Source organism: Coniosporium apollinis, assembly GCF_000281105.1.
Source record: "Coniosporium apollinis CBS 100218 chromosome Unknown supercont1.24, whole genome shotgun sequence".
NCBI classification, from domain to species: Eukaryota; Fungi; Ascomycota; class Dothideomycetes; genus Coniosporium; species Coniosporium apollinis.
In genome coordinates this window covers 26118-54072 of record NW_006913286.1, presented here as the reverse complement: position 1 = coordinate 54072, position 27955 = coordinate 26118, and the positions used below count along the sequence as shown (strand labels likewise).

General features: G+C 54.0%; 9 protein-coding genes across 9 annotated transcripts; 5 read left to right on the top strand and 4 right to left on the bottom strand.

The window, feature by feature from the left end:
* Positions 1-103: 103 nt before the first annotated feature.
* Positions 104-2979, bottom strand: W97_05129 (uncharacterized protein; the record flags this gene model as incomplete). The annotated part of the gene is made up of 10 exons (XM_007783014.1): positions 104-209; positions 270-520; positions 614-770; positions 823-1112; positions 1162-1297; positions 1348-1457; positions 1510-1611; positions 1667-1798; positions 1862-2860; positions 2929-2979. 10 exons carry the CDS (start codon positions 2977-2979, stop codon positions 104-106), a joined length of 2334 nt encoding a protein of 777 aa, XP_007781204.1.
* Positions 2980-4138: 1159 nt separating this feature from the next.
* Positions 4139-6953, top strand: W97_05128 (uncharacterized protein; the record flags this gene model as incomplete). The annotated part of the gene is made up of 7 exons (XM_007783013.1): positions 4139-4756; positions 5214-5669; positions 5738-5893; positions 5954-5989; positions 6040-6327; positions 6382-6499; positions 6556-6953. 7 exons carry the CDS (start codon positions 4139-4141, stop codon positions 6951-6953), a joined length of 2070 nt encoding a protein of 689 aa, XP_007781203.1.
* A 1423-nt stretch (positions 6954-8376) lies between these two features.
* W97_05127 (uncharacterized protein) lies at positions 8377-8874 on the top strand (the record flags this gene model as incomplete). Its single annotated transcript, XM_007783012.1, has 3 exons — positions 8377-8388; positions 8443-8679; positions 8728-8874. The coding sequence occupies 3 exons, from the start codon at positions 8377-8379 to the stop codon at positions 8872-8874; spliced, it is 396 nt and encodes a 131-aa protein (XP_007781202.1).
* A 4038-nt stretch (positions 8875-12912) lies between these two features.
* Positions 12913-13797, top strand: W97_05126 (uncharacterized protein; the record flags this gene model as incomplete). Its single annotated transcript, XM_007783011.1, has 2 exons — positions 12913-13454; positions 13530-13797. 2 exons carry the CDS (start codon positions 12913-12915, stop codon positions 13795-13797), a joined length of 810 nt encoding a protein of 269 aa, XP_007781201.1.
* Positions 13798-14304: 507 nt separating this feature from the next.
* Positions 14305-17597, bottom strand: W97_05125 (uncharacterized protein; the record flags this gene model as incomplete). The annotated part of the gene is made up of 8 exons (XM_007783010.1): positions 14305-14574; positions 14694-15184; positions 15296-15739; positions 15936-16251; positions 16465-16694; positions 16762-17132; positions 17186-17313; positions 17367-17597. The coding sequence occupies 8 exons, from the start codon at positions 17595-17597 to the stop codon at positions 14305-14307; spliced, it is 2481 nt and encodes an 826-aa protein (XP_007781200.1).
* Positions 17598-17794: 197 nt separating this feature from the next.
* W97_05124 (uncharacterized protein) lies at positions 17795-18004 on the bottom strand (the record flags this gene model as incomplete). The annotated part of the gene is made up of 1 exon (XM_007783009.1): positions 17795-18004. One exon carries the CDS (start codon positions 18002-18004, stop codon positions 17795-17797), a length of 210 nt encoding a protein of 69 aa, XP_007781199.1.
* Positions 18005-18641: 637 nt separating this feature from the next.
* Positions 18642-21013, bottom strand: W97_05123 (X-Pro aminopeptidase; the record flags this gene model as incomplete). Its single annotated transcript, XM_007783008.1, has 11 exons — positions 18642-18886; positions 18936-18980; positions 19028-19135; positions 19161-19537; positions 19590-20072; positions 20123-20168; positions 20220-20444; positions 20500-20561; positions 20612-20777; positions 20830-20889; positions 20938-21013. 11 exons carry the CDS (start codon positions 21011-21013, stop codon positions 18642-18644), a joined length of 1893 nt encoding a protein of 630 aa, XP_007781198.1.
* A 935-nt stretch (positions 21014-21948) lies between these two features.
* Positions 21949-25454, top strand: W97_05122 (uncharacterized protein; the record flags this gene model as incomplete). Its single annotated transcript, XM_007783007.1, has 5 exons — positions 21949-22526; positions 22797-23284; positions 23343-24892; positions 24998-25284; positions 25376-25454. The coding sequence occupies 5 exons, from the start codon at positions 21949-21951 to the stop codon at positions 25452-25454; spliced, it is 2982 nt and encodes a 993-aa protein (XP_007781197.1).
* Positions 25455-26148: 694 nt separating this feature from the next.
* W97_05121 (uncharacterized protein) lies at positions 26149-27849 on the top strand (the record flags this gene model as incomplete). The annotated part of the gene is made up of 1 exon (XM_007783006.1): positions 26149-27849. The coding sequence occupies one exon, from the start codon at positions 26149-26151 to the stop codon at positions 27847-27849; it is 1701 nt and encodes a 566-aa protein (XP_007781196.1).
* Positions 27850-27955: the final 106 nt, after the last annotated feature.

The following is a 27955-nucleotide window of genomic DNA, read 5'->3' as shown; positions in this document are numbered from 1 at the left end:
CTAAACCGTTTCGCAGTGTCCACTCGGCTCCAAGCGCACGCATTCCTGCCCTCCCATCTTTTTGCCTTGGAGGGCCCTTCGGGATGGCTGCGCTTGAAGCTCGTCACTTGTTGATGCCGAACCGCGAGCTGATGGTAGCGAACTTGTCGAACTTGTCAGATCTGGTAGGTGGAGCCGGAGCCTGCGCGACAGCTGCGCCTTGAGTGACCCTGTAGACACGAGAGTGTTAGCGACTGCTGTGAAAGCGCCAGTAGAAGGGGGCATAGTACTTCTCCAGCAAGATGGCGCCGTTCTCCCTATCGACCATGCCATACTTCTTGTTCCTCTGCGCAACGTCGAAAAACTCGAGCTGGTCGTCCGCCTGCATCAGCGCAACCGTCTGGATGAGCTCGTCGAGGTTCTCCTTGAGAATCGGGTTCTTGAGGCTGTCAACGAAGGAGGAGAGGAAGGAGACGTCTTTTGCGAGGGTGCGGACGGCCGCTGGGCTGATTCGCTTGACAACGGGATCTAGGGGCAGGTTCTGCAATAAATACGAAGGTCAGTCAACTCCGCTTACTATTGAGAATGCTTCAAGCGGGCTGCATAATGGAAGTCCTGGGGATGCGAAACGAACCAGGATCATGTTTGCAGCGTGGCTGAGGGCGTCGAAGTAGATGAGCTCCTTGATTTCGGTGGGTAAACCCAGAAGAACAGAATTCATGATGTTGGACAGGTAGCGAGTAAGCTCTTGCATGTAGTTGCTTGGATCGGTGGACGAAGTGGTAGCCATCCTGTGCAAGCGTTAGCCCTTGTTTCTCTCTGTTCTGTGTAAATCTCACGCACCAATCATACTCCGCGGTCTCAATCAGATCATCGATCTTCGAGTTGACCAGCTCGAATATACGCTTCTCGGCTGTTTTCTTCCCTGCTCTGAATTGTTCGGTTGCAGCAAGAACAATCGGTCCGCTTATGGAGCTGCGCCGTACTTGGAGAAGAAGTTCTTGCAGCTCCTGACATGCTATCTCGAAGTGTTCCAGGTTTGTGAGTATTTGAACAATCTGGCCAGGGTATTGAGAGCTGAGACGTTCGACAAGGGATTGGCAGACTTTCTCGCAGAGAAGTTCGTCGATGGACTGAATGCAGATTAGAAGACGCCTGCGGTCTCTTATGAAGTTAACTTACATTCTTGAGCGTCTCGTCAATGACGGCAGACCGCTCAAAGTAATCGTCCGAGAAAAGATAGACCTGGTTGAGGAAATTGCGGATGTCGATACAGCACAGTGGATACATCTGCGAGAACGGTAGAACACACGGAAAACTGCTTGTGGTTAGTATGCCATCCAACAGACCTCTTGATTGTGTACATACGTCAGCTCCTCCGGATCCTTGTCTGGTGTGTACCAGCTGACGTTGACGACCTTATTGTATTCGTCGAGTGAATTGATCGGCATCGGCATGTAATCGTCGGTTGAGACAATCTGTTATGGTTGTGAGACTAGGCACAGTCTTTGTATGGATCGAACAGATTACCTCTTGGAAATCTTCGCTGAAACGTTTCTTGAGGAACTGCGCGTACTTGTCGAAGATTGCGAGGAGAAGCGAATTCAAACTGGTGACGGAGTAACCCCAGCTCTACCGATCACTTGATTAGAAATATCTTGTTTGTTCGTGATCGGAAGGTTCTTACAGCCATAGTTTGCATAAACAAAGCTATGCGTCCCTTGATCCGGAGAAGTTTTTCGTCGTTGTCGACGTGATGTAGCGCATTGGAAATGAGTGTGACGGTACTTTGGCACATGGAATCCCACAGTTCATCGACCTGATCACTCCGTTAGACTGGACACAATGCTTGGGAGGAGAATCAAGCGTTCAACCGACTTACATCTACACTTGTCCTGAAACTATCCGTCTTCCTGATGGTTGCTTTCTCGACTATGGCAAATCCTGCGACACTCTCCAGAACACTACTGAGATCGGCTCCATCCTCGTCGACAAGAGTCAAGCTTGTTGGGATCAGAAGCTCCTTCTGCCGTCGGCGCGTGGCCGCATATTCTGCGCGAAAGTAGTCGCTCCGTCCGAGAGTCTCGTAGATGTGCATGCACTCAAGAAGCGGCGCAAAGTTGACCTGCGTCTCGGTCTCTTCGTTATTGAGGATGTCGAATTCGTCATCTTCATCGGCGACCAGTTCGACTGCTGAATTGAGTTTGAACTTGCCAAAGTACTCGTCCTTTTCGGTGCGCTCTTTTTGCCGGGTGCGGCGCATTTCTGTGTGGTAGAAAGCCACTTCACCGAGATATTGCGATGCCTCCCGAATGCGGTATAGCCACATGTTGAGATCCGTCATCACAGCTTCAGCAATCAGCCGCTGCGTTGCGGGCACCGACTTCTCAATCATGTCCGCGATCTTGTACCGCGAGACTTCCCTAAGATGCACGTTCTGCAACTCATCAAGGGCACGCAAGGCAGCATAGTGTTTCTTTTTGGCAAGTAAATCGTAGACTTGGTTGGCAAGACGAAGAACATCAAGACACGCGTTGAGCGCTTCAGTGGCTTCATCAATGTTCTGACGTACCCCGCGAAAATCAACCAGGTTCTTCTTCTGCTCGACCAGATCCTCAGTGCTGGCTTGGATTTCTTGGTACAGACTTAAAATCTCCTGGGTCAATTCCACCGTCCCCTCACGCACACGCAGCAGCTGGTTGACGGAAGTAACGAACTCCTGATGGTTAGTGCTGCACATACGCTCAATGTCGGCCTCACGCTCGGCAGAGAGCTGTGTGAGTGACTGTATAAGCTGTCCAGCGCGGTCTGTGCGGCCGACATCTCGGAGCACGGGGGCCAGCTGGTCAATGTAGTCGGCGTCTGACGTCGACAGAGTTATCTACGCGTGTCAACCGCGTTCAAGGTCCTGGGGGGAAATCTGTGAGCACAAAGTGAGAGCGCGCGTACCTGCTGAACGGCCGCCGTGAGGGCGTCCGGATTTTCGATCAAGGCCGGCATCGTCTCCGCAGCCCCGCCACAGGCTGCCCAATCGCCGATCACAGTGATACAGTGAAGAGTGAGTTTCCCAGCTCTGGCTTCAGAAGAGTGAGAAAGAGCGGCTTTACGGTGTTCTGCTTCCCGCAAGTTTACCACCCAACTGGCCCATAAACAACAGGCACACAGCGATCAAAGCTGACAGACAATGCTATGGGCTTCTATTTGAGACTTTCTACGCAGAAAGTCCAGTTTTCCTGACCGAGTTAGACGCAGTCGCAGGTGGCCAGAGTGAGTACGGCGTGTTGTGGTCAGAATAAGCATCGGGGAACGCTGTGACGTTGCCGTTCTCCGGCGCACGGGCCATACGCTAGGCAAGTTCGGGACATGGCAGCCGTCAGAACGGAGAAATCCACGCTAAAAGGGGCAAGGGGCGCCGCGCCCGAGTGAGGCTCTACGGACGCAGTAAAGATTGCTGCAATGACAAGAACTGCGAAGCCAGCAGCTTGATGCACCACCACCACGACATTACAGTAGACATGAACGCGTCTCAGTCGCCTGTGCTTGAGCTTCTGCAGCAGCTCCAAGTTTTTGCGCGTAGATAGAAGCTCAGTTGGTGATGCTGCGCCTGTCGCGAGTTGAATGCTTCCGTCAGTCTCAACACCACACCGAGTCCTCCGCCGGATAAGTTGGCCGTATACCCTTGCACTCCCGCGCGGCAAGCGGGGCCTAGTTGGCGAATGACCCCGGCTCCGTCCTCATCCGTTCGCGGGCAATCTTAACTGAAGTTAAAGCGTTCAGGATGACGAAAACTGCGCACAACCCGTGGGGTCTGCTGCCCTGACCGCTGCCCGATTGGGATTTTTCGGAGCCCAAGCCACGAGGGACAGGGATCCCGTCCTGAAGTATCGGCGCAGTGGCTGACTGATGCGTGATCCGAAATAGTCGCTGGCAGCGGCCGCAGGGCCTACTTAAGCGGCCTTCTTTTACCCTTGCTCCTTCTCTTCTACACCTCACCTCACTCACAAGTCGTTCCTTCTCTCCTGAGCAGGGCCGACCCAAGCTTCTACTCCTCTCAGCTCTGACACACAAGAGACATCGTTGTTGCCCTTACTCCTTTCGCTCCTTCCCGCACGTCTTTTACCGTCACTCTCTGACCACAACGCGTCTTCCTTTCGTCACAATGGCTACTCACAGTAGCCCTTACTCGGCTCAGACCAACGGGTCTTACACCGACTTCTCCCCCACTACCAATGCCACTGCCTTCTCTCCAGAGATTGTGCGAGGTACGGCTGGTCAAGGTTTCAAAGGTCCGCCGCAGTTCGCCGGCACGAACAACCATCACGGTGCCGTTGTCCAGCATGGCAATTGCAACAACAGCTACGATCCGTTCCACTCCAGCCGCCCACCTTCGTATGACTCCATCGTCCCGAACAAAGGCCTCTCCGCATCGGCGAACGCGTTTCGTCCAACGTCCTCTCAGCCGGCAGCTCCTGTATCATACCTGACCAAAGACTCCGTCCCAGACGACTATGGCTTCGTCCAGTTCAACAGGAACCATGGACATTCTTCACGGCCCGTCACCTCTGGCAGCTCCGGTGCCATTGGATCGCGTCCTGCAACCTCCGGCACGTCGGCCAACGTCGGCTCGCGTCCAACTTCGTCATCGACAAATGGCCTTGTCCAGGGGCTGACCACGAGCACTCACTTCGGCGGTAACGTGAAGATCAGCCGCTACGTTAAGATCACCGTGTCAAAGCAGGAGCTATCGTCGGGCCAAGCGGAAATGCTGTTGAAACAGGTAAGTTTGATTGAGCCGTTGCAGTGCTTCTCTAAACGCTCTCCATTTTTTTTGAGAGTGTTTGACGCGTTTACTTTCGTCTCATATCTTCTTCATTGACGGTCGTCTCTCTCACTACTCGTCCGCTCACATCGTGTCCAACGACGTTCAATTATCCTTTGTCCTCATTTTCCCGAGTCCCAACACACTCACTCACTGTCCGGAGCTGTGCTCACGCGTTGGACGCGCGAAAACGCGTCTTGCACGCGTGCCTGTTCTCCGCATCAATCCAGACTCAAATTCACGCGTCTGTACAGACATCCAGTGGATAGATCTGTCTTACTCTTCTGTTCCTCACTCTCATCGTTCTCCATGATGCCTCGCCAAGCTCTTCATCTCCGCTGGCATGAGTTCAACGCGGGTTCACTTTTGCTCCGCACTTTCTTGTCAGAAACTGACCAGTGGTCCCCACCTCTAGCGGCCATCCTTCAAGTCTTGCATCAACATTGTGAAGCGCGTCCTGATCCAAGGCGAACTGTATTTCGCCTTTGACACCATCAGCTCGGCACAAGAGGCTGCGGACGACGTAGCGCTCATTCGCGGCGGAGAATGGCTCATCGAGTTTATCACCCTGAGGGACTTCTCCTTGGTCTCTCTTAACCGCCCTGATTGTATCGACGAACTAGAGGGCCAGGTCATTCTCTGGGCTCACGGCCCGTTCGAGGTGGTGCAAAACGAGTTCCTCCGCATCCAGCAGATGCTGTATGACCGCGCTGCGTCATACGGCAAGGTTCTGGGCCGTATTCCTCTTGCAAGCGACATCCCCAACCATTGGGAGCAAGAGGTCTTGGGGAAGGGACTCCTTGTCGAGTTCGACTCCCTCTCAGATGGGAAGCGCTTCTTCAATGCGCACAAGGATGCGATTTACGATGGTGTAAGCAACCCTACTTTACTATTTCTGACTTCATTAGAAGCAGGAGCGTCATGTCTGACTGGTCATAGTGTCTCTGGATTGCCGCCGAGCTCCCAGGCGGCCCACGCCCATTGGTTCGTCATGCCGCGCCGCGCCATCACCATGACACTGAGGAACACGCAAACAATCGCGACAACCGCATCGATCTTAGGCGGATCCAAGCTGGGCAAGATGTGCGCACCACGGTAAGCATGGCTTGTTTCTAAAATAAACCATGTTGCTTGCACGTACTGATTGTATCTCAGGTGATGCTGCGCAACATTCCCAACAAGATGCGTCGTGTAAGTCTTCGAAGTCCATCTATCATTTATACGCTTACTTACTCTCACAGGACGAGCTCAAGGGCCTACTGGATGAAAAGGTACGCGGTCTTTACGACTTCATGTACCTTCGAATGGACTTCGATAATAGCTGCAATGTCGGCTATGCATTCATCAACTTCGTCAGATCCGAGGACATCGTCACGTTCTTCAAGGCCTTTTCCGGCAAGCCGTGGCAGGGTCAGGCCTCCAACAAGATTGCCGAAGTCTCGTATGCCACTTGCCAGGGGCGCGAGGGACTCATTGCCAAGTTCCAGAACAGCGGTGTTATGTTGCAGTGGCCGATGTACCGCCCGATGGTGGGCTTCATGTGCTTTGTAATATCGTATGTGACTGATTGCTGACGTTGGCAGTTGGTCTACACGAAGTACGATGCGCTCGGAGATGAGATGATTTCTAAGGAGGAGCCCTTCCCCCCGCCCGACAATATCGTCAAGGTGATGAGGTCAATGGATTCAATCCAGCAAGTCGGTATGTCAAGGCCTGTCGGCTCCGCTACGGCATGGTTGTTGACTCTTGATCTGCAGGTCTGTTCCCGCCCAATGAGGGCAATCGTCGCGGTACACGTCAACGGCACCAAGGCCCGTTTGATGCTGGCACCCCCCGTGCCTTGACATACCAGGGTCAAAGCGCTCACCAAGGACGCGACCACGGTGGTTGTGGTCACTCTCCAAGACGCCGCTCTCCAAGACGGTTCAATGGCCATGCTGTACAGCAATACGGCACGCAGGCCTACACGGCTCCGGCTAACCACGGGTATCAGCAGCACCAGGTTGTCCATCACTTCGGGCCTCGCCAGTTCGAACACACGAACGGTGCCATGCAATACCACCAGCAACGCGTCATGGATGGCCACTACAACCGCTTCGACAACTACCACCATGGCAACCATTATCCCGGCAACCACCATTACGGCTGGCACTGAGCACAAGCGTTCCGACTTGCCTAATGGGGGCTGTCACCACGCCTTGCAACTTTCACGATGGCATTTTATGCGCGCAGTCTGATTGCTTCAAGATCCGCAGCTGCTGCAGTCTCGACTTTTGCATCGCACCTCAACAACGTTGACGTCTCGCTTCTTATTCGACATCACCTATGTTCGTGCCGGAGCTCGCAATACGAAACTCCGAAACTTCGAAAATGTCCATACCGAGCTTGTGTCTGGCAACGGTTGGATACGCTCAGGAGACCTTCCGGTTGAGTGTATGGTTGACGTCCTCTTCCGGAAACTTATCTGGATGTCTGTTCACCTCTTTGTGTATGATGGAAACCAGGATGTTTTTCCAATGACTGGGTAGTCGTCTCTGTTCTGTGGTTTGTTTTTTCTTTCCGCTCTGTCTTTGCTCATGTGGAGGAGGTGAAGTTTCCGATAATGGTCATGGAACGGATGGATCTTTTGCTTTTTCACAACACACGCCCCCAACATAACCCCCCCTTCAACATATCTACGCTTTACGATACGGTCGCTCTGCGGACGAACCCCGATTTATGACACCTCGCTTCCGATGTCTTTGCTCCTCTCTTTGTCATGTAGCTTAACTCAAAAAGTTTGTAGCGACCAAATGCATTTGTCTTGGTCCAATAAGGCTTGATCCCTTTGCTCTTGATGTGCGTGCACACCTTTGAGACATGAGGTATGCATTGCTGATGCTGCCGTGGTGAGGCTCCGCAAACATCCGTGATCCCGCCACTCTCTTGTGAGCAACCCTACTGCGGATTTCTCTGCCCCATACTGCGCTCCCATTTGAGCATCCAACAGCTCTGCCCAACTTTTGCATTCTTGCGTGCCAGTCGAATGTGCATAACAGACAACAACCACAACACCGGCTCCACGGGGAGGTTCCACACTATTCCAGTTACCCCGGGGCCAGTACGGCAGCCCTCCTCTATGGACACGAAGGACTGCCGTACAGGGGTCTTGATTTTACAAAGGCCGCGGCCAGGTTCTCATTACTGCATCCTCAACACCAAAAGCTCCGTGAGCTTCCACAACTTCTACACAGCGCATTCGGATTTCGCACCTCAACACTGCCTACGGGCTCTTAAGAGATGACCGGCATGCCGCATCTCAGTAGCAGCATGCCACAGCACGCATCACACACATGGCCTACGTTCTACGATCTACGATGCCTTGAGGCACGATTCCAGGGAGCACTCAACACGGAGCGTTGAACGCCTGCATGTGCTGCCTCACCTCTACGTTAGTATCAACACGCATACACACCAATCACATAGGAAACAGAGGCACGGATAGGTTCAATGAAACAGAGCACTTATATATTTTAGGTATATACACGGACACCAACAGCAAGCAACTGCCGCAGCATCCACGCCTGATAGGGCAGGATATGTTACGCTGGGTAAGTATCCTCGCTGAGCTGGGTCACCTCCACTAACAGTCACCAACAGCTCAGCTCGCAGACAACCGGTCTGGAGACTGGGAGCAGGGGAACGGGCTCGACAAGCACATCTCCGGCGAGCAGCAAGCCGAAGTCGCAGGCAAGATTAGCAGCAAGCGCTGGCAGCTTGACACGCCTGTTTCTTGGACCAGGCCTGTCTCTCACAGCTTCAGCAGCCAGCACAGCACGAGCGAGCCCGTTGTCCGGAACGCCCAACTGCTCAAGTCGACGGTGGCTCTCAAACGCTCACAGGTACGTCCTTTTGTTTGAGTCTGCTCCGTGCCGCTAACATAGAACTAGGGCGTCTCCGCGAGGGTACTACGTCCCGCCGCACGGAAGACGAGAAACGCTGCCTCCACCGACTGCTTGCGAAGCTACCATCACGACCAGTCCCGCAGCCGGAGCGCCATCGATCTCGACGCCGGGCGGATGGAAGATTACCGTTGAGGTTTGACATGGCGTGGTGCCCGCGGCCTCCCTCAGAGGACGAGATGGCTACAACAGCATGGTCATGATGATGCGTGGAACAGCTCTCACATTTGCCTTTGCGCGGCAGCAGCGACTTTGAAAGGCGGAGGTCCTTGCAAGAGCACACGGCTTGGGCAGGATACTTCCAGGCGGCAGAATTGGCATCATCAGCGGGCAGCCTAGCGCAACAGGTTCAACAGAAGCGGGCATGCGGCGTAGAGAGGATAGGCCAGGAAAGGTTTCCAGTAAGTTCGGATCACAGAGAAGCTGTGTCGTTGGCTCCTTGTGGACGCGACTGACATTTTCTCGCCGTACAGCAACAACCAACCGTAACACCGAACTCGCCACTTGCGATCCAGCGTTCCGAATGCTCAACGACCACCGAACACTCTAGGAGCTTCTGCTGTGGCGGTTTCGTCTGCGTGTCTGAAGCAAACGACGGGTCGGTCTTTATGGCGAAGTGCCCAATCAGGGACACTTGCGCCCAAACAAGCTTCAGCAACACGAGGCGTTCTGGCTATACGGGACAGAAAGGATCGGAGGTGCTGCGCCAGTCCGTTCGCCTTACAGCATCGCGGCGAGCGTACAAGCGGCATGGCGCAACAGCAGCAACACATGAAGCAATGGACAAGCCATGCGGAATCTTTGACTGAGACCTGAGGTCATGAAACACGGAGGACTGCGGAGATGCTGGGCAGCTTGAGGTGTTGAGGGCTTCGGATCTGGAACAAGGGACATCGATCTGTTCTTCCATATCCTACACAAATGGGCGGGCTGATGGCAAGAGCTGGATTGAAGAGGCCACCTGTGAGGATCGTAGTTGTCGCCTGAGGGTACGCAGACCGTCGGGTGAGTCGTACCGGCTTTACTGGACAGCTCCTGCGAGCAAAATGGCGGGCTGCGGAGCAACGTCAGGCTCGTAACCATGAGTGGTGTTACTGCGAGTCCTGTCGGAGAACCGGGGCTCATTTGGTCCATGAAGGGCTCAGGTTCGGCACCCGCACACGTTGGAAGAAGCAGGTCCATGCTGGTACTGCCACCAGTTCTGCCGCCAGATTTGCCGTCGCCGTTTTCCAATATGTTGCCGCCGGCCTCTTCGACCATCGGAATATAGTGGGATACGGGGTCCATCTGTGTCATAAGGCTCCGAACAGAAGGAGTGGCGAATGGGAGAAACCTCTTGAAGCTGAATCAGAAGCCCGGTCCACATTCTCTCGGCTCGGCTGTACTCATACAGGGCTGATGCAGCTGTTCTAGTCGTCGTCTGATGCTGCGCCAGCGACCCAGGCAACTGGAATGTTGCGGTAATGTAACCTTTATCTCGGAGCACGAAGCTTCTTCAAGGGCGTTTCCCTTCGAAGCACACCACGAACACGCGGCGAGCGCTTGGACAGATGCTACGCGGATGATGCTTAGTCCAATTCTGCAAGGGTAATTCCCCGTCCGCCTCGCAAGTCACTACATATGCAGAAACCGCCATGAGCGGAGATTGGAAAACTCAGCGCTGAGCTCGATGCTGCAGCTGGTGCTTGGTGGAGTCGTTCGGGTTGTATCGCAAGTCTCCTCGCCCAGCAACGCTTCCGGTCTTAGTGGGCTTGGGTAAAGACCTGAACCTGGCAAATCAAATCTCATCTGAGCCTGAGTTGGCTGTGAGTTTTGGATGCGGAGCTTCGCCACGAGCGTGAGGCGGTGTGTAAGGCATGAGCTTAACCACCAGAAATCTCAAGCGTGCACTAGTATTTAACCCTTCGCACGACTTGAGCATGAACCGCTCAACTTCGAGATGCCCTTCTCTTTACTCTGGATCTCTATAAGATGCTAGCCCGCTGTACTTGACTCTATCGACCGACTTTTAGGGATGGAAGATTCGCGTTCTCTCGCTCTCGCAGTTTTGAACGTATCTCATGGACGGAAATGTTCCACTTGTCGATGGGATAGCGGTTCGTGAATTCTGTACATGCTAACTGCAAGACGGCGCGAGACTGCGCCAGAATATATACCTTTTTGCCCTCCTGAGTGGTACGGTGGTACATCTCGCGGGTCCGCACAGTTGATGCTGTTCGCGGCTCGGGGATGTTGATCGATGCAATCTTCGAGCTCCGGTTCATGGTACGGCGACAAGGTGGAATTGCTCGCCTCGATACCCCACAACGACCTTTGAGAGAGTGTTGTATATAATGCCGTTTCCTCCCCTTCTCTTCAGTTGTGCTACTTCTGATCCGGGTCCTGGGGATGGTCGAACTTCGCGTCACCAAGAAGGCCGGGGCCCACGTTCAGAACCGTCTCTCCGATGAGCTGAGACGCTCAGTGCCGACTCTAGCTTGCTGCGCGAAGCGTCTCTCCATCGGCATGCTGCAGACTGTAGGGTATCGCTGCCGCTGCCCAGACAGCGGCAATCCGCGCGGCTTCGATGGCGAGCAATTCATCCTCTCGAAGACTACCAAGCCCGTCTCGATATTCGGCGAGGACAGTCGTCGTTCATGTGTGGAATGGGGTTGTGTCATTCGCGCGATCGGAGGTGTGAGGCCCAGCTCTGTGGGTAGCTTCGGAGCGGTCAGAGGGTGGGATAGGTGTGTGCCCAGGATACGATCGGCGGCGTAAGCACAAAGGGTCTTAGATCGGCTGGAGTCTGCTGCCCCAGAGCTGCCAGCATGGCCTGAAGACGCTCCATTGCCGTGTGCTGATGCTGCTGGCGCGTTCAAGGCGCGAATCTGGTAGGGGTGGGACGATGGTGGAGGAGCGGACCGCGGCGCGAGAGGGAGGCACGGAGGTAAGTCATGCTTGATATTTGATTTGAGGAGACTCTCGCTCAGCTGAGCGTGTAGTCCGAGGCAGGATTCTGCTAACGCGTAAGGAGTACAAGAAGACGACAACCTCAATGCTGTCTTCGCAGTGATGGTGGTGCAGTGGCAGGGGAGCGCGTGGTTGGCGCAAAGGGTGCTGTGCTCACCCCTGTACACCGAGAATGGTCCGTTTCGAGAACTTCGACCACCGGTAGATGAGACTTCAAACAACCTCCATGAATTGTGGGACGTTGCCCTTGATGGCACTGATTGACCATATTCACGAGACGTTGTAATCGGACCTCTCCGTAGCAGACCGTATATCCCCCTTGACACGAGCATGATCTCAGCTACCGCATCTGCTCTCCATTACCAGCTGCGTTCAACACCGTAGAGGTGCCTAAGGTCTCAGTAGGGCGTCCGCATCTTCATTCAGTGCACAGAGACATCATTGGGTGTTTGCTCGAAAGCTTTCGAAAAATTTCGCCCTACGAAAAATCCCCGAGGCCGCCGACACATCTGCAACACCACCTGTATTACATACAGATAACAACCGCTCCCCTTTGATTCTCACATCACTCAAAGCTGCTCTCGGTTGTCAGTCATTATCTCTGCGGAGGCGTCAAGTTCGTCTCTACGTATTCGACTGGAGTCTTCCGCCAAAGTTCTCAGTAGCCGGTGCCCCGGCCATACGGATCATCAGCTTCCATAAAGCCACGAAGAATATTCGGAGATAGTCGAGCTGTTGTGCTATTCCTATTACGGCTTTTTCAACTTCGTCACCTGTCTCAGCCGGCATCTTGTTTTACTTTTGAACTTACTCATGGATGTTTCAGACAATGAGGGAGTTCGATTGTTTCCAAGCCAACCCTGGGCGAGCAAGTTTAGGGGTCCCAATTCACTTCCATATATCAGTCCTTTCACTGAGGAGCCATTCTGGGCAACGTAATCTGCGAAGTGAACCGCCGTCTCCGCACTCATTGTTTTCCGAGACCACACATAGAGTTCTATCCGCTCCGCCATCTTCCGTTCGAGCATAACACTCTTGTCAACGACTCCGCTCTTGAGCCTGATTCGACGCTGGTCCAACGCACACGCTACTGTGCCATCCTCACGACTTGTGTCAGCTTTCCGCGGGGGATTGAACCAGGATCCTGAGCCCGCCGACTTCGTAGATCAATCTAGCACCACTTGCCGGCTCGCTCCACGGGTTGTCCTCACTTCAGACGTCAAGATGGCCGAGCACCCTGGTTCCTCCAACTCAGCGAATCGCTCTCTCCAGTCCATCAGCTTCGTAGCCCGCGCTCCAAAACCCGATTCCGTTGTCGTCCATCCAAAAGAATCCGTCAAAGGCGCCACCCAGTCTTCAAACCTAGCAAGCTCTACGGATCCCGCCTCCGCAACCGCAACCCTCTCCCGCCTTTCCGCCGCCCTCGCCACCGCCTCTCCACCCACCCTCGGCCCCTCAACCCCCTACCCGCGGCCCCCAACCATGCCCAACCCACCCGACGTCAAATCCCAGGCCGACGTCTCCACAGACGGCCTCAACAGCTTACGCAAGACCCGCGACCTCCTCCACCTCCTCGCCCACCGCAACAAGAACCAGCACCGCCGCAGCGTCTGGTGGCGCCACCTATCCCACTTCCGCAGCGAACTGCGCCTGCTAGTGTCAGACCTCTCATCCCTCTCTACTAACCCCGGTGACGCGAAGACGCGCGAGGCGGTGGAGGCGAGAGTGGGGAGGTGGCGCGACGCGTTGGTGCCAAGGTGGTACTTGTGAGTCGTGTCCTTTCCTGTGTGCGTTGGTGCGTGGTGTGCGTGAGAGTGTGCTGACGGCTGGTGGGGTGGCAGTGCGTTCTCGCAGCTCACGGCGAGCACGCAGTTTGCGGCCATAGGGGTCGCGCTGTTGGCCATGCTGGCGAGTGTGGCGAGGTGCACCGGCATCACGGCTGCGTATGCTGTGATGGAGGTGGAAGGCGAGATGGCGGTGCTGCGGCGTGGCTTGGTTGCTGCTGCGCGGGAGGGTGGGGAGGGGGTGTTGGAAGGGGTGGCGGGGAATCATGGGGTGTTGGGGGCGGAGGAGGAGGATGTGGGGTTGGTGGTTGGGAGGGAGGAGTAGGAGTGGTGGGGGGGCGGCTGGGGCGAGGGAGCGGGAGGGGAGAGGGGGTTGAGGGGTTGATGATGATGCTGGGACATGCTGATAGATTTCATAAAGTTTTTTTCATTCTGACATGCTGTTTTGCGACGCCATATGTCAATGCTGTGAGGTTCTATTTGAGCCGGGATGAAGCTTTGAATCACCCGTCGAATGTATGCTCAAGAGTTCCGGCGCTGCGATTGCCCACTGAACCGCAAGCCTGTCAATAGGTGGTCTGGTCACAAGCTTTGGCTTTGATTCTCACTTCAGCTATCCTCTAGATTTCCGTCTCTTCCCCTGGCGGTATACTGTACGCATTCCATCCAGCATAAATTGCACCAAGTCTTCCATCATCCAGCTTCTCTAAGGATGACACCGCAGCATAGAAGGCACAAGTCAAGACCAACGCTCTGCGCAGCAATTCTGCTACTCTACACCGAGCACCCTCAGACCCTCACGAAGGCTCTCGCCATACCACAAAAGCAACCCTCAAAGCCTCCCCGCCCACCACAGCGCGCTAAACAGCCCAACACTAATCCCAAGATGATACGCCATGCTCCAGGCCATGCTATAAAGGTACTTTGGACTGAAGACTGTCCAGATGAAGAGGTGCGTTCGGAGCGCCGTACAGGCCGCCATTACGGCCACGAGGCTAAGCGCTGTGAAGATTGTCGAGGTCGCGATGTGGATAAAGAGGCCGGAGGCCTTTTCGTCCTGAGGCGTTGTGACTGGAGGAGTTGCTGAATCGGAACTTGACGTCTGGTGGTGAGGGATTAGCGTGGTGAGCGGTGATGGGGAACTGCCGTTTGGATGCGCGTCTGCTGCCGTGGGGCATTGAGGAGGGAAAAGTAATGGAACAGTCGACTTGCCTGTCTAACAACACTCTGCCCCGCGTCCTTCTCCGCGGACTCTGCCCTATCAGATACGACCGCTGCAAGCCGCAACCTCTCGCGCTCTTCCCGAATCCACTTTCTTGACCCATCAGCGTCACCCCTTCTTTCCTCCGCCTCCGCCGCAGCACCCTCACTCTCAAGCAAAAAGCAGACCCCAGCACAAGCCCACCAAATCGGCCCGGCCCAGTTACTTGCAAAGAGGAGAGAGCCTACAGCGATGACATTGTAGCCCGAGACGCCATTGTAGGCATTCGAGAGGTCGATGGACGAGATAGCATTGCTGTTGCCGAGCCCGAAGAAGGAGAAATGAGAGAGGAGGAGAGTGGTGATGGTGATGATGGTTGGTGGCAGGCGGAGTGATACTAGGCTCCAGAATATGGTGCGGAAAAGGAGGTAGAGCGGAATGTTTTGTGCTCGCGTTTGGGTCATGAGGAAGGCTTCGACGAGGTCGTGGAGGGGGTGTGCTAGGTTTGTGCCTGTAAGTGAGGACAGGTCAGTCGTGAGCTGGACTTGGATGACACTTCTGTGCAACATATACTCTCTGAAGGGGCTACTTAGAGAGAGGATGGCTGGCGATCTGGACTCACGCTTTTCATTCTTGTCCGAGGACATATGCTGTCCAACAAGCAGTAAGACTCCTACCAGCAGCGTCCAGAAGACCGTCCTTACTAGTCCAACGAGTGACAGCTGAAGTACACCTGTTATAACATCCTCAGGTAGGCCATCAACCAGCTCCGGCGCATCTCTAGCGGTGAAGCTGAGCTTGAACACGAATGCTGCAGCACAGAGCCATGCGGTCACGATGCGGCCCACAAGCGTGATCCCTCTTCTATCAGGGACTGACAAGCGCAGTCCAAGGCGGATAGCAAGCAGGACGTAGGTGCAGCTGATTGTCAACCACAAGAGGATTTGATGGTGGGTGAGGAAGCTGTTTACAATGTCTGGCGCACCGGCGTGCTTCTGGCCGGTTTGGTTCCAGCGGCGGGCTATGCGGAGGCAGATAAGAATCACGAGTCCGCAGAGCGCGATCACTGTTAGCAAGTTAGCCCTTTTGCGTTAACATTGAGATGATGTCGGCGCAGCGATGGTATTTGTAACATCCAGATGTAGCTCTCGAACCTGAGTGGCTAGATGAAGGCCTGAACTGTGTAAGGCTAAATGAGATGCAGCCAGAAAAGGAAGCCGGAACGTGTTTCTGCTAATGCCCTTGCGAAGGAGAGATACTACACGCACCTTTGCCAGTAAGCGTCGAAGCCCTATCGCGAGACGCAAACAATATCACGTAGCAGATCCACGGCGGAGTGATCCAGTACCAGAAGTGCTGCTCTTCCTCAACATAGCTACTTGCGAACATCATTATGAAATAAAGGGCTAGTAGTAGCCCGAAGAGGGTGGCGGATGATCTGAGTTGCGACAGATCACGGTGGGAAGCAGCCACAGCAAGCACTAGCGAGATGGTAGCAGCAGCGATACCGAGCACCAGGCGTGTGAGGTTGTAGTTGCTTGCTGTCTGGCTGAGGACAGCTTGGGTGCGTCTGCAGAACTGTGGAATGTCAGCCATAATCATATTGGATATGCCAAAATGCTCGTAAGTATTCAATTGGGTCTTCAGGATGGCGTCCCAGTATCTAGGCTTTCATCATAACAGAAGAATGCATAGGCGAGAGAATTTGCAGTGACTGCCAAATGCTAGCAGGCCGAGCAATTTCAACAACATCCTGTCAGACACAGCCAGTGGCAGCTTCAGATGACATACCTCTAAGAGCGCTGCCAAGATGTCCTCCGGCCTAGATCTGAAGTCATCCGCTCGGCGGAGCATATGAGTTGCTCTCCGCCACAAACAAGCAAGTTCATCTCCGCTCGAGGACGGCTTTGTACAGTCCATCTCCAGGAGGTGGTTATCGAAGTTTGAATCGGGAAACGTGGCTTTGGCAATAGTGAGCATCTGCAGAGCGTTCCTATGCAGCAGTTGTATACGGTCCTTGCCTGCAGAGCCTCGCGTTATTGTTTGGCTCATTGTACAGATCGGTACACCGAACAGCAACGGACTCACCCTCAGGCCAAAAGTCCAGGAACTTCGGGATGAAGACGCCCAAGTTATTGAGCGGAACGGGGAAACCAAGCAGCCCGGCGAGAGTGGGTGCTATGTCCGACTGCTCCACCATAGTATAGTACTCGAAGTCTCGCTTTGGCTCAGTAGGGCAGTCATGTCCATTAGAGATCTCTCTCAGCTTTGGAGACACGAACACCAAAGCCGGAGAAGTTTCGCCTGGCGCTGAGCCGCCATGGTTGCCGCCCTCATTCATGCCGTGGTCACCGCAGAGGACGAACAATGTCGACTGCGAGTGCGGCTCCTGCTCGATGGCTTCGTATATCTGCTTCACTATGCCGTCCATTTCCGTCTGCTTCGGCAGCATATTTGGGCTACAAATCCGTCAGTCTGCTGTTCGGTACACGCTCTCCATTGCTATGCTTACCTCAGCGGTCCGGCCTTGTGCCCAATGTGATCCAGGCCAAGGTAATGGATGATCATGGCATTCCAGTCACTTGCATGGAGCTCGCGAGGGATATGTCTCGTAACATTGTTATCGACTTCTGTGAAATCCTATCTACACCTCAGCCATGTCTTCTTGCTATTGCTACTGCAAGAGGACTGACCGAAACGAAGAAGCTCGAAGTGCCATCCGCCCTGACAAAGGTCTCGGGAAAGAGCTTCAACCAAGTGTCATCACCGTAGAAGATTAGACTACCGCCCTCCTTGACCTTCATCTGGGCTAGCCACGTGTCCTGATAGGCCAGGGTTGATGTGGTGTCGGACTCAGCAAAATTGAGGATCACATCGAGGAACGACGGGATGGAACCGGTTGTGATGGCCTTCACGCGGGGCATGGTAATTGTTGGAGACGTAGCATGGGCGGTAAACGGGATGGCTGCACCGGATCGAATCAGACTGCACACCGTTTAGCAACGTCCCACATCTAGGTGTGACGAACAATACCTCTGCGTGAACTGGAAACCTGATCTCGTGGAGTATACGAAGTCACTGCCTTCTGGTTAGCAAGCAGATATGGCCCATCGAACGCGTATCAACCCTGCCTTCGTAACGCATCGACGACCATAAAGACAAGCTTGTCGAAGGGTGCCTTGGGCGGGACTCCATAGTTAAGCTTCTGATATTCAGCTAAGCCTGGTAGGAAGGGCTTGTAGGGAAAGAAGCCGGAAGCAAAAGTCAAGACCGCAATTGGTATCAATATGTTGGGTGCGGCCAGCAGCGTGTGCTTCATCGACCAGGCCATGGAAGCGCCGGCCAATTGAATATAGATGGTTACGTGATAACTGAGGAAACAGGAAGCAGCTGGCTTGGAATCATCATTGAGTGTTCGTTGTTGTCGATGCCATCAGATATTATCAAAGTCCCCTTCGTGTACTTGTTTGTGCAATACGGAAGTTGCAACTGCGCGGATGTTGAACCGATTGACAAGGGGCGGCCGCTTCTGATTGATACTACTCTGCTAAGCAAGTGGACATAGAAGAACAAAGCTTTTGTCACTCCGCAGACATATGTCTGGAGATCACGGACGCGTAGGTGTTGCCAAGTGTCGTTGAGCGCGGGCAATCACGTGATGTGGTTACTCTGAACTTCTCTGCCTGCGAAGGAGGGGATTTTGAATGAACAAAGGGTCGTTGCTCTCATGGTGATCGGTGGCCGGCAATCAAGCGACGATGCCCTGTTCTTTCAAGACCCTCTCCTTCGTACCTACCGGTTCTGACTGGAAGGAGAACTAATGTACGTTTTCACAACGACTGCAAGGGAAACGCCTAGACATTCTCACGCTGTTCAGAACGATGCGCATCCACTACAGGCCATCATCTGCTGGATAAGACCTTGATGATGATGGTAGTGATATCAAGCTACTCCTTCTCCAAACACGTCTATTCAAATGGGTGCGTTTCCCTTTCCAACCAGGCCATTGTCAGGCTGTCCCCCTTGAAGAAACCCTTGGTCTTCTCCATGACCTCCTTATTGTAATCATTCAAATATTCCTTCTCCGCTGCCGACAACAATCGCACATCGATGAGCTTCCTGCACATTGGCACAAGCGTGACGTGTTCGAAGCCAAGGTACGGTTTGTCGCCAAATCTATGGTTGGTTTCAACCTCCTTGACCATGATGATGTCTGCACGGATTAGCCAAGGTACTGCCATTGAAACAACGGGGGAACAAACTTTCTATGCGGATTCCAAAACTGCCATCCTCGTAGTATCCAGGTTCTGCGAGCATCAGTAAGATCCCACGACTCTGAAAGGCTTTCACACACCATCAGAAAGTACGTTGCCCACCGACAAGGAGACTTCAGAGTACTGGACCCTTGTGCCAATACCGATTGGGCCTTCATGCACGTTCTGGAGAATATTAGCAAGAGAACCTGGCACCAGCCGAGCGAGGGATACGAGCCAAGTACGAGCCGACGCCATGGCCAGTGCCGTGACGATAGTCCAGACCTTCTGCCCACAGAAACTGCCTCGCCAACGTGTCCAGAGCGAAGCCGCTGGTGCCTTTGGGAAACTTGGCTTTCTCAAGCGCGATGTTGCCCTTCAGAACTAAGGTGTAGGACTTGCGTTCCATTTCTGTGGGCTCGCCGAAATGTAACGTTCTCGTAGTATCTGTCGTCCCGTCAAGATACTGCGCGCCGGAGTCACACAAGTAAACAGCTTTGGGGTCGATAACAGAGCAGTTCCCGCGTTCCGGCTTGTAGTGTATCACTGCGGCGTTGGGTCCTGTCGACGAGATAGTGTCGAACGACAGGCCTACAAAATGTTCTTGCTTACTAAGTTGGTCAGTGTACGGTATGTAGGACAAGCGGACGTGCAAAGACTTACGCTCGGCAAGCCTCGAGCTTGTCGGCCGCCTCAACTTCGTCCAATTTCGCCCCTTTGTTGATCAGTTGGTCTTCAAGCCACGCGAAGTACTCGATGAGTGCTGCGCCATCTCGGATGTGGCAGTTCCTCATGCCCTCCAGTTCAGTCTCGTTCTTGACAGCTTTGGCATCGCCTATTGGACTCCGAACTTCTTCGACCTTCTCCTCCCCTCCAAGGCTCTTGTTCAACGCCCAGGACGCTTTCGTGGAGATCAGAAACTTCTTGGGTGAGCTACTTGATCCAGTATTGCCGTCGGGCTCTGTCTCCGGCGTCTTTTTGCTGAGCGCTTTGACGTCGCCAAATATGGCTTCGTAAGGTCGGATCTCCACCGCATCGCCAAGGTGTGATTTGGCGTCTGAGTCAAGCTTGCTGTCGTTGACGTATAGTGTAGCGCTGGTCGGGGTCACCACTGCGTACGAGAAGAATACCGGATTGTAGGGGATGCTTTTGGAAGTTAGCATCACTCGTAGCCCGACTAGATTGCGGTGGTGTACTCGTTACCACGCAGGTTGTATAACCATGCAATCTCATCAAGCATAGCTAGCAGTTTATTAAAATTGGAAGATTGCAGCGTCATTGATGGCAACTTACAGACGACGAAGCCCGCGCTTTTCTTTTTGTCAAGCTCCTTCCGCAGGTCCTCGAGCTTGTCCTCGAACTTTTTGCCAGCGAACTCGGTCCCAAGAGCCTTCACCGTCTCGTTCGGCCTTGGTGGTTTCGCTTTTCCCCACACGGTATCGACGAGGTTCTCCTCAACCGCCACAAGTTCTGCACCGCCCTTCTTTTTGATTTTCTCCGAGAGCTTCCGCGCGTCGGCTGGATAAAGTCAGCGCCCGCACACTGCCGTTCCCATACCCAAGAGGGGACCTACGGGCAGTGATAACCGTAGGATCTACACCAACGCTCTTGCCCCCCTCTGACTGATCGGCTGCCCTACTCGACTCAGTCTTGCTCGGATGGTTCGCGTAGTGCCCTAGCTGTACCATTCTTGCCAGGTAGGAACATCCTGCAGCCCTTGCTTCAGCAGCTCCCAATTGCTATCCAATTGTTTTTCCGCTTGATTGAAGTACCGTCCGTCCGTCGCCAGAGCAGCTTTGTCGTGAGTGACCACCGCCGTGCCTGCCGAGCCGGAAAAGCCGCAAATGAATTCTGTTCAACGTGAGCGCGTGCTTCTCAAGGAGCGGTCTTGCTTGAGATGGACCTCGGCGGGCGTCGCAGGGCGCAATGTATTCGGATTGATGGCTGTCCTCAGACGGAACGACTGCATGTATGTCAGCCGCTGTAGGATGCACAGCACACCATAACATACTGTAGATGTCGACTTTGTGCTTCTGCATAAGGTCACGCAGGTGCGCAAGGCGCTCCGAGGTGTGAACGGTCTCCATGTCTACAGATGCACTCAAAGCGGGTGTAGTGTTATGGAAGAGCCTGCAAATACTCTGAGCGTTTGCGCCTGCATAGAAGCAATGGAATGAGCGAGGCTTGCTGCGGGCAAAAGAACGGAGGAAGTACATGTACTGGCGGCTCTACAGCAGTCAAGCGGACCTTCTCGAGCTGGCAATGATGTTCTCTGCCAAACACGCCAAACACATCAAGCATTGCGGACATGTCGGAAGATGCCGAGCCAATCTTGCTTCATCATCTCACCACCTAGGTATTGTTCATACCAGAGTATTGACCACAACTCCTGTGTATGTTTGATCGTGCTTCTCAGACGCTCCGATGGCTACCACGCATGCAAGGTACCTTTGGAGTACTGAACCAGTCGCTAAACGAACTTTCGAAATTGTAAGTTGCACGTTGAGATTTTTGATCGGTATTTTCATTCAATATCAGCTTGGTACTTAGATAGGTAGTCAACCACTTCGTTTACTCGCAGTGGAAGTCAAGGCCACTTCCGATCCTGCCATCTGGACGGACCTCTACGGTTGTCCAATTAACGCTCTGACGGCAGCTTCCTGCTGAGTATAGGTCTCATTTTAAGCCATGCCTTCCTCTCTCATTCACTTCATCAATCCAGCTTCCTCAACGAAAACTGCAAGTCTTCGTTGCGCGATATTCTTCTCTTTATGGCACCAAGCGAGATTCCCATCAATCGTGGACCCCGTTCAGAATGGACTCGTCCTTATCTTCACATCTAGATGCTGACTCAAGAGGGACCTTTTCGATATCCATAGAGGAGCTAATGCCCTGGGTAGACTCGGGTACTTCATATGACGGTCTGAGAGCAGCGTACTTTCAGCTTGCAGCACTTCGAGGCAAATTACTCCTGCACCATCAACGTACAGCGCCTCAAAGTGAGCCGCACCCAAACACCTCCATGGAAGACCTAGAAGTCCAGGTGCCACAGTCAATTGCGGAAGCTGAAGACCTCGTCAAGCGCTTGTACCAGCCCGGGCCCCCGTCGCTCACGCATAGGCTCCAAGAAGAGCTCCAGAAGCTGCAGCAATCCACTGAGGGATGGCGGCTTGCAGATATCTTACTCGGCAGCGATGACAACAACGTCCGATTTTTCGGAGCCCTCACGTTCTACGTTAAGGTAAATTCAGCCTGGGAGTCGCTGACCGAAGACGACGCCAGCTTTCTGTTGGATCGCTTAATTACCTGGTTCATCACATCGGTTTCTCGCGACGACCCCGGATCTGTGGTTCGAAAACTGTGCTCCACTCTAGCACTTCTCTTTCTGCGTTGTGCGGACGCTTGGACAGACTACTGCCTTTCCCATCTGATCGGATGTTTACATGGGGAAAAGATAGTCTCCACTGACTCACTCCCACACTCTCCATCCGCCTCCGATACTCTGCCACGGCTTAGTCACCAACAACTTCTGGCCGCTCTGTACTTCGCAACGAGTCTCGCGGAGGAGAGGCAGAAACTTCCGCGCAATCCACAGAATGAGTAAGTGCTACCAGAAGCTGGGATGCTATACCTCCCTGACAAGCGCATGTCTTGAGGTAAACCTTTAGCGAGCGAATGTGCTGGCGACTTTGCACTTCTGCTAACGGACGATTCTTGGCAGTTGGAACTGGTCCAGGCGCATGGAGGAGAACTTCCCAGCTGCGGCGGTAGTAATGTGCCATGCAATGAGACACGTGGGTATGTGGGACTGCACGAATCGACGGCGTACTTTCAGCCGCCGATTGTCCAAACCGACCACCCTTGTCACAGCTTCCAACGCTCGCTGGCCGTGGCTCTGTTGCTGACTCCCCTGAAGATGGTGATTCACAAGCGAAAGTTCGAGCAGAAAGTTTCGTTTGTTTCAAGGTACGTGAAAAGTCTGCTACAGCTCCGTTATTTGCTGATCAGACAGGCTTGGGCTTATTACGCTCAAATACGGTACAATGATGCTACATGTATCGGTGACATAACCCAAGTAACCCGAGCACTGCTTGAGTGCGTCGCCTGCAACGACACCGCCGGTGAAACCTTGGCCGAACTGCTACATCATTGCATCACGGTCTTTGGCCCACCTGAACTCCACGCCATCTCGGCCCTCATAAGAGGCATATGGGGCCAACAACGCTTGAATGACTGCGAAAGCCTGTTCCTCGATAGAAAGGGCATAATCTTCTGCGACGTACTTCAAGGCTACGCCGCCGCACACCAATTGCATCTGGTCCAAACCTTGGGCAGCGACACTACGGATGAAATAATGCGTGGGTTTCCATCCCCTCACGTTATTAAGCTAGACACGCAGCTGATTGAGCGAATCAGGAATGGTTCATTTCGTCATACGACGACTGGATCACTACGAGACCGCAACAGAGACTTACGATTATGCGCTCGACTACTGGAACAACTTTGCCGATCATGCGGAGCATTGCACTTTTGATACATCTGGTAATCATCCATGGCTGCCAGCGGCACGGAATCACCTGTTGCAAGCAGCAGGAGAGTGGATGCCAAAAATCCGCTATCCGCCGCAAGATGAATTCGACGAATGGGACGCGGAAACACGGACGTCGTTTGATGGGCTTCGCAATGATTTCGGAGTCTTCCTCCAGAAGCTTCCAGCCACCGTGGGACCGAGGCTTCTACAGGAGATCGTCGGTCTTACGCTCGCTTCACTACAAGACAGGGCCTGGCTGGACATCGAAGCGAACCTATTCTGTCTTGGTACCCTAAGCGCTACTCTTACAGGAGATTACATAGGAGATGTCACTCTTACTCAACTGTTCTCGTCTGAGTTGTTTACGGCGGTGTACACTGCGGGAGTACCACGGATGACGCGCTTGGCTGCCATCGATACGATCGCAAGGTTTTCCGGGAGCTTCTTATCCAGGCATCCTCACCTTTTGCAAGCTGCCGTGAATTACCTAAGCCCTGGTCTGTCCTACACTGCACTCGTCGATGAAGCTGCGAGTGCTATGCACACCCTGTGTATCTCCTGTCGGGAACCTCTCGTCCTCGCTTTCGATTATCTTGTTGAGGTATGTGCGCGGTTTTCACGCGGGCCAACAGCCACGGAGAGGTCGAAAGCACTGCTCTTAGGCGCCGCTGCCGCTATCACGCAGGCGCTGCCGACTGACGCGTCGAAGGATGAAGCGATCTCGCGGTTGGTTACGTTGATTGAGATAGACGTCGCAAAAGCACGCGAGATGAGCGCAGCAGGCAACCTTAAAGAATGCCATATAGCGAGCACCTCCGTATTGCAAGGTCTGTATAGCATGGCCAGCGCCAGCCGAGCTCCTGAGGATGCCATCATCGGCTTGGTGGAGGACAAGAGCTACTCGAACTACTGGCATAACGGAGGTGGGATCGCGCTACAGCGCCGGATCGGAGATTGCCTCAATGTCATCATGAGCCTTCTCCCAGAACAAAGCGGCATCGCTGAAGAAGTGTTCTCTGTCTTGCGCTGCGGGTTTGCTGAGAGAGTTCCGGGACCATTTGTCCTCCCTTCCGCCTTTACTGTCCAGACATTCCTGCGGATTCCGCTCACTCACCCAAGTCTTGCGCAAATCCTCGCTGTCGTCGGCGAATTCGTCAGCGCACGAGCGAAGGACTACAACCCGTTCCCCTCCTTCGCGGAGGAGGGTCATAAGATCATCCTGCGAATTGTAGAGATCTTCCGACGCCTCGAGGTGCCAGGTTCAGATCCCGAAGTCGCTCAAAACAGCATTGATGTGCTTGACCACCTCGCGGAATACGATGCTCGTTTTCTGACCGAGGAAGACCACGAAGATATCTGGTTCGTAGTCGACTTCACTATTGCAGCAATACGAGGCCCGGCTGTACCGCCGAAGCGGAGCGCCGCCAAGCTCTGGGTAATTACCTTCCCCCGATACTCGTGATCTTCCGCATCGCCGCCATTGTAGTACCGGCATCTACTCCCGCCCGTTGTGCGTTGTGCTAACATCGAGAAACTCTAGACGACCCTCATCGGCTTCACACCGCCGCCGCTGCACGCTGAGTCGATCCAGCGACGGAAGATCTTTCTTGACAATGTCGGTGAGGCTCTGTGCGCCGCGCTGGTGTACAACTACGCCGGCAACGCAGCTCGCGACGACCTAGACTGGCTGTCGGAGCCGCTCAAGAAGCTGGTCGGTACGCACCCGAAGACCAACGAGTGGCTCTCCAAGGCGTTGAGGGCTCCTGACTTTCCAGTTCCAGCTGTGGACGATGTTGCAAAGGATGGGTTCGTCCAACATGCGCACATGTACGTAATTCCGAGCCCTGGATGCCTCCAGTGGCTTGTTGCTGCTGCTGCTTGTGGTTAAAATACTGACGGATCGTGTCTGTGGGGACAGCATGAGCAACACAAAGCAGGTCGTTTACCTCTTCTGGAGCAAATGTAAGGACAAGCAGATGGTTCAGGTGCCGCATTGAGAGGACGTGGTACTTAGTATGTGGTTATAGGGGTAGGGAACGCGCGGTTGCGGCGTTTAGTGGTCTTCAGGCACTTCACGGGGTATGGATTGGCAATCACCTGGTCTGCATAGCTCGCGTCGGTCATCGCATGCATGGTGTTTTTTCTCTAGGGTAGAATCGATAGGGTTAAGTCTTGCCTTCACGGCGTCTGAACGCCACCGCGCTGCTGGCATTGAAAGTGTGCCATTGCCTTGCTAGCGGTTTCGGCACAATTCGCTTGCCTACTGTCTTAATATTGTTGCTAAATGCAACGGCTGGAGCAACTGCATGAAACCCGTGATGCTGTTGCTGGTCCACCAACTCACTCTGCTGTAAGTTTTCCGATTTTATGCATTGTCACGAGCTGGCCGTGCTCTCCACCTCGTGTGGATACATTACGCCATAGGATTAAGCCTCAAACCCTTCTGTGCTCTGCCCATCAACCTGTCAACACTACAAGGTTTAGCTGGACGTTGGCCAGTGAGTCGCGTAAGCTCGACGCGCCATCACGAGATCATGTGACGGTGATTTCCCCAAAAACCATCCAACCATGTCGTTCACCTTGAGTCGGACAGCAGAATTCACTACAGAATTAGACGAATTCTTTGAACGTCGGGTTAGAGCATCCAAGGGTTCTTTACAACTACTAATCAACGCCAATGTCCAGTTGACAATGAAGCGCAAAAGAGCTGAGAAAGATGCGGCTGCATCAACACCGACAAAGAAGACCCGAGCAGATATACCTGGCGACGACCTCGAGGACGAAATCGCTGTAGCAGCAACAACACCGTCGAAGCGGACGCCTAGCAAGCCGTCGCTCATTCGCGATTTACACCAAGCCAGGACCAATGGCGCAACGAACGGCTTCACCAATGGAGATCTTACACCGAGGACACAGCGGAAAGTGCTCTTCTCAACGCCGACCAAGCAGCGGGAAGATGAACCGGTGGATGGCACACCGACAAACGCAAGGAATCCGATAATTCGCAACGCAGACAGGTCCGCTAGACGCAAAAGCGCGGGGCGGCTGATTGAGCGGACAATATCTGGCGACCAAAGCGACGAAGATGTGGACGAGGAGGACACATTGGCACGGCAGATTTGGGATGAGGACGAGGAAGAAGCAGAGGAAGATATTCTTGGGGAGGTGGATGAAGAGGCAATACCCGAGACGCCCTCAAAACGTGGCCGTGGACGTCCCAAAGGCAGGCAACGCAAGCGCTCGCCAACACCGCCTACCAATCTCCCACCGCACGAGTTGTACTTCTACCAGAACCGACCGGGAGGTACGAAGACCTCGAACAATACGCTTCCATCGCACTCGCTCCTCAATCATGAAGAGTACTTCGTGCAGCTGCAATCCTACAAAGACCCTCACGCCGACTGCCTCGACTTCCTTCACTCCGTCCACACACGCTCCTTCAACCAGTGGTCGTTCGAGCTGCGCAATAACTTTAACATCTGCCTCTACGGCTACGGCTCCAAGCGACAGCTAGTACAAGACTTTGCCTCGCACCTACACTCCACCCTATCCGACCCACCCACCACCATTATCGTAAACGGCTACATCCCCACCATCACACCTCGCGACATCCTCACCACGATCGCAACCGCCCTCCTTCCCAAGAACGCCAAACTCCCCGCCCAACCCCCCGCGCTCCTTCAACTCATCCTCTCAACTCTCACCTCCGAACCCCCCTCCCAGCCCCTCCTCCTCATCATCAACTCCCTCGACGCGCCCTCCCTCCGACGGCAGTCCACTCAATCCCTCCTCGCGCAACTCGCCGCACACCCCTCCATCTCCCTCCTTGCAACAACCGACACGCCCACCTTCCCCCTCCTCTGGGATCTCTCCCTGCGCCAGCAGTTTAGATTTCTGTTCCACGATTGCACGACCTTCGTTTCCTTCTCCGGCGTCGAGATCGACGTGGTCGAGAGCGTGAACGAGTTGCTTGGACGCAGTGGACGGCGGATCGGGGGACGAGATGGGGTCGGGTACGTTCTGCGGAGTCTGCCGGAGAACGCGAGGGGAGTGTTTAGGATACTGGTGGGGGAGCAACTCGCTGCTGCGGCTGCGGATGAGGGGCTGGGTGATGAGGAAGGGGAAATGAGTCCGCAGACGGAGAGGAGGGTTGGGAAGGCGGGGAAGCAGAGGGAGGCGGCGGCGGAGCAGGGCGTGGAGTATAGGGTGCTGTATCATAAGGCGGTGGAGGAGTTTTTGTGCAGTAGTGAGATGGTGTTCAGGACGCTGCTGAAAGAGTTTCATGATCATCAGATGGTGGAGTCGAGGAAGGATGCGTTGGGCACGGAAACGCTGTGGGTGCCGTTTCGGAGGGAGGAGTTGGAGGGGTTGCTTGAGGAGTTGATTGTATAAGATCACCTGGGCGTATGGCGGGTTATTTCTGACCAGATTATCTGACCGGAAGGTTTAATGAGTAATACCGACAGCGCCTGTTCATGCTCTTTTTGGATGTATAGCT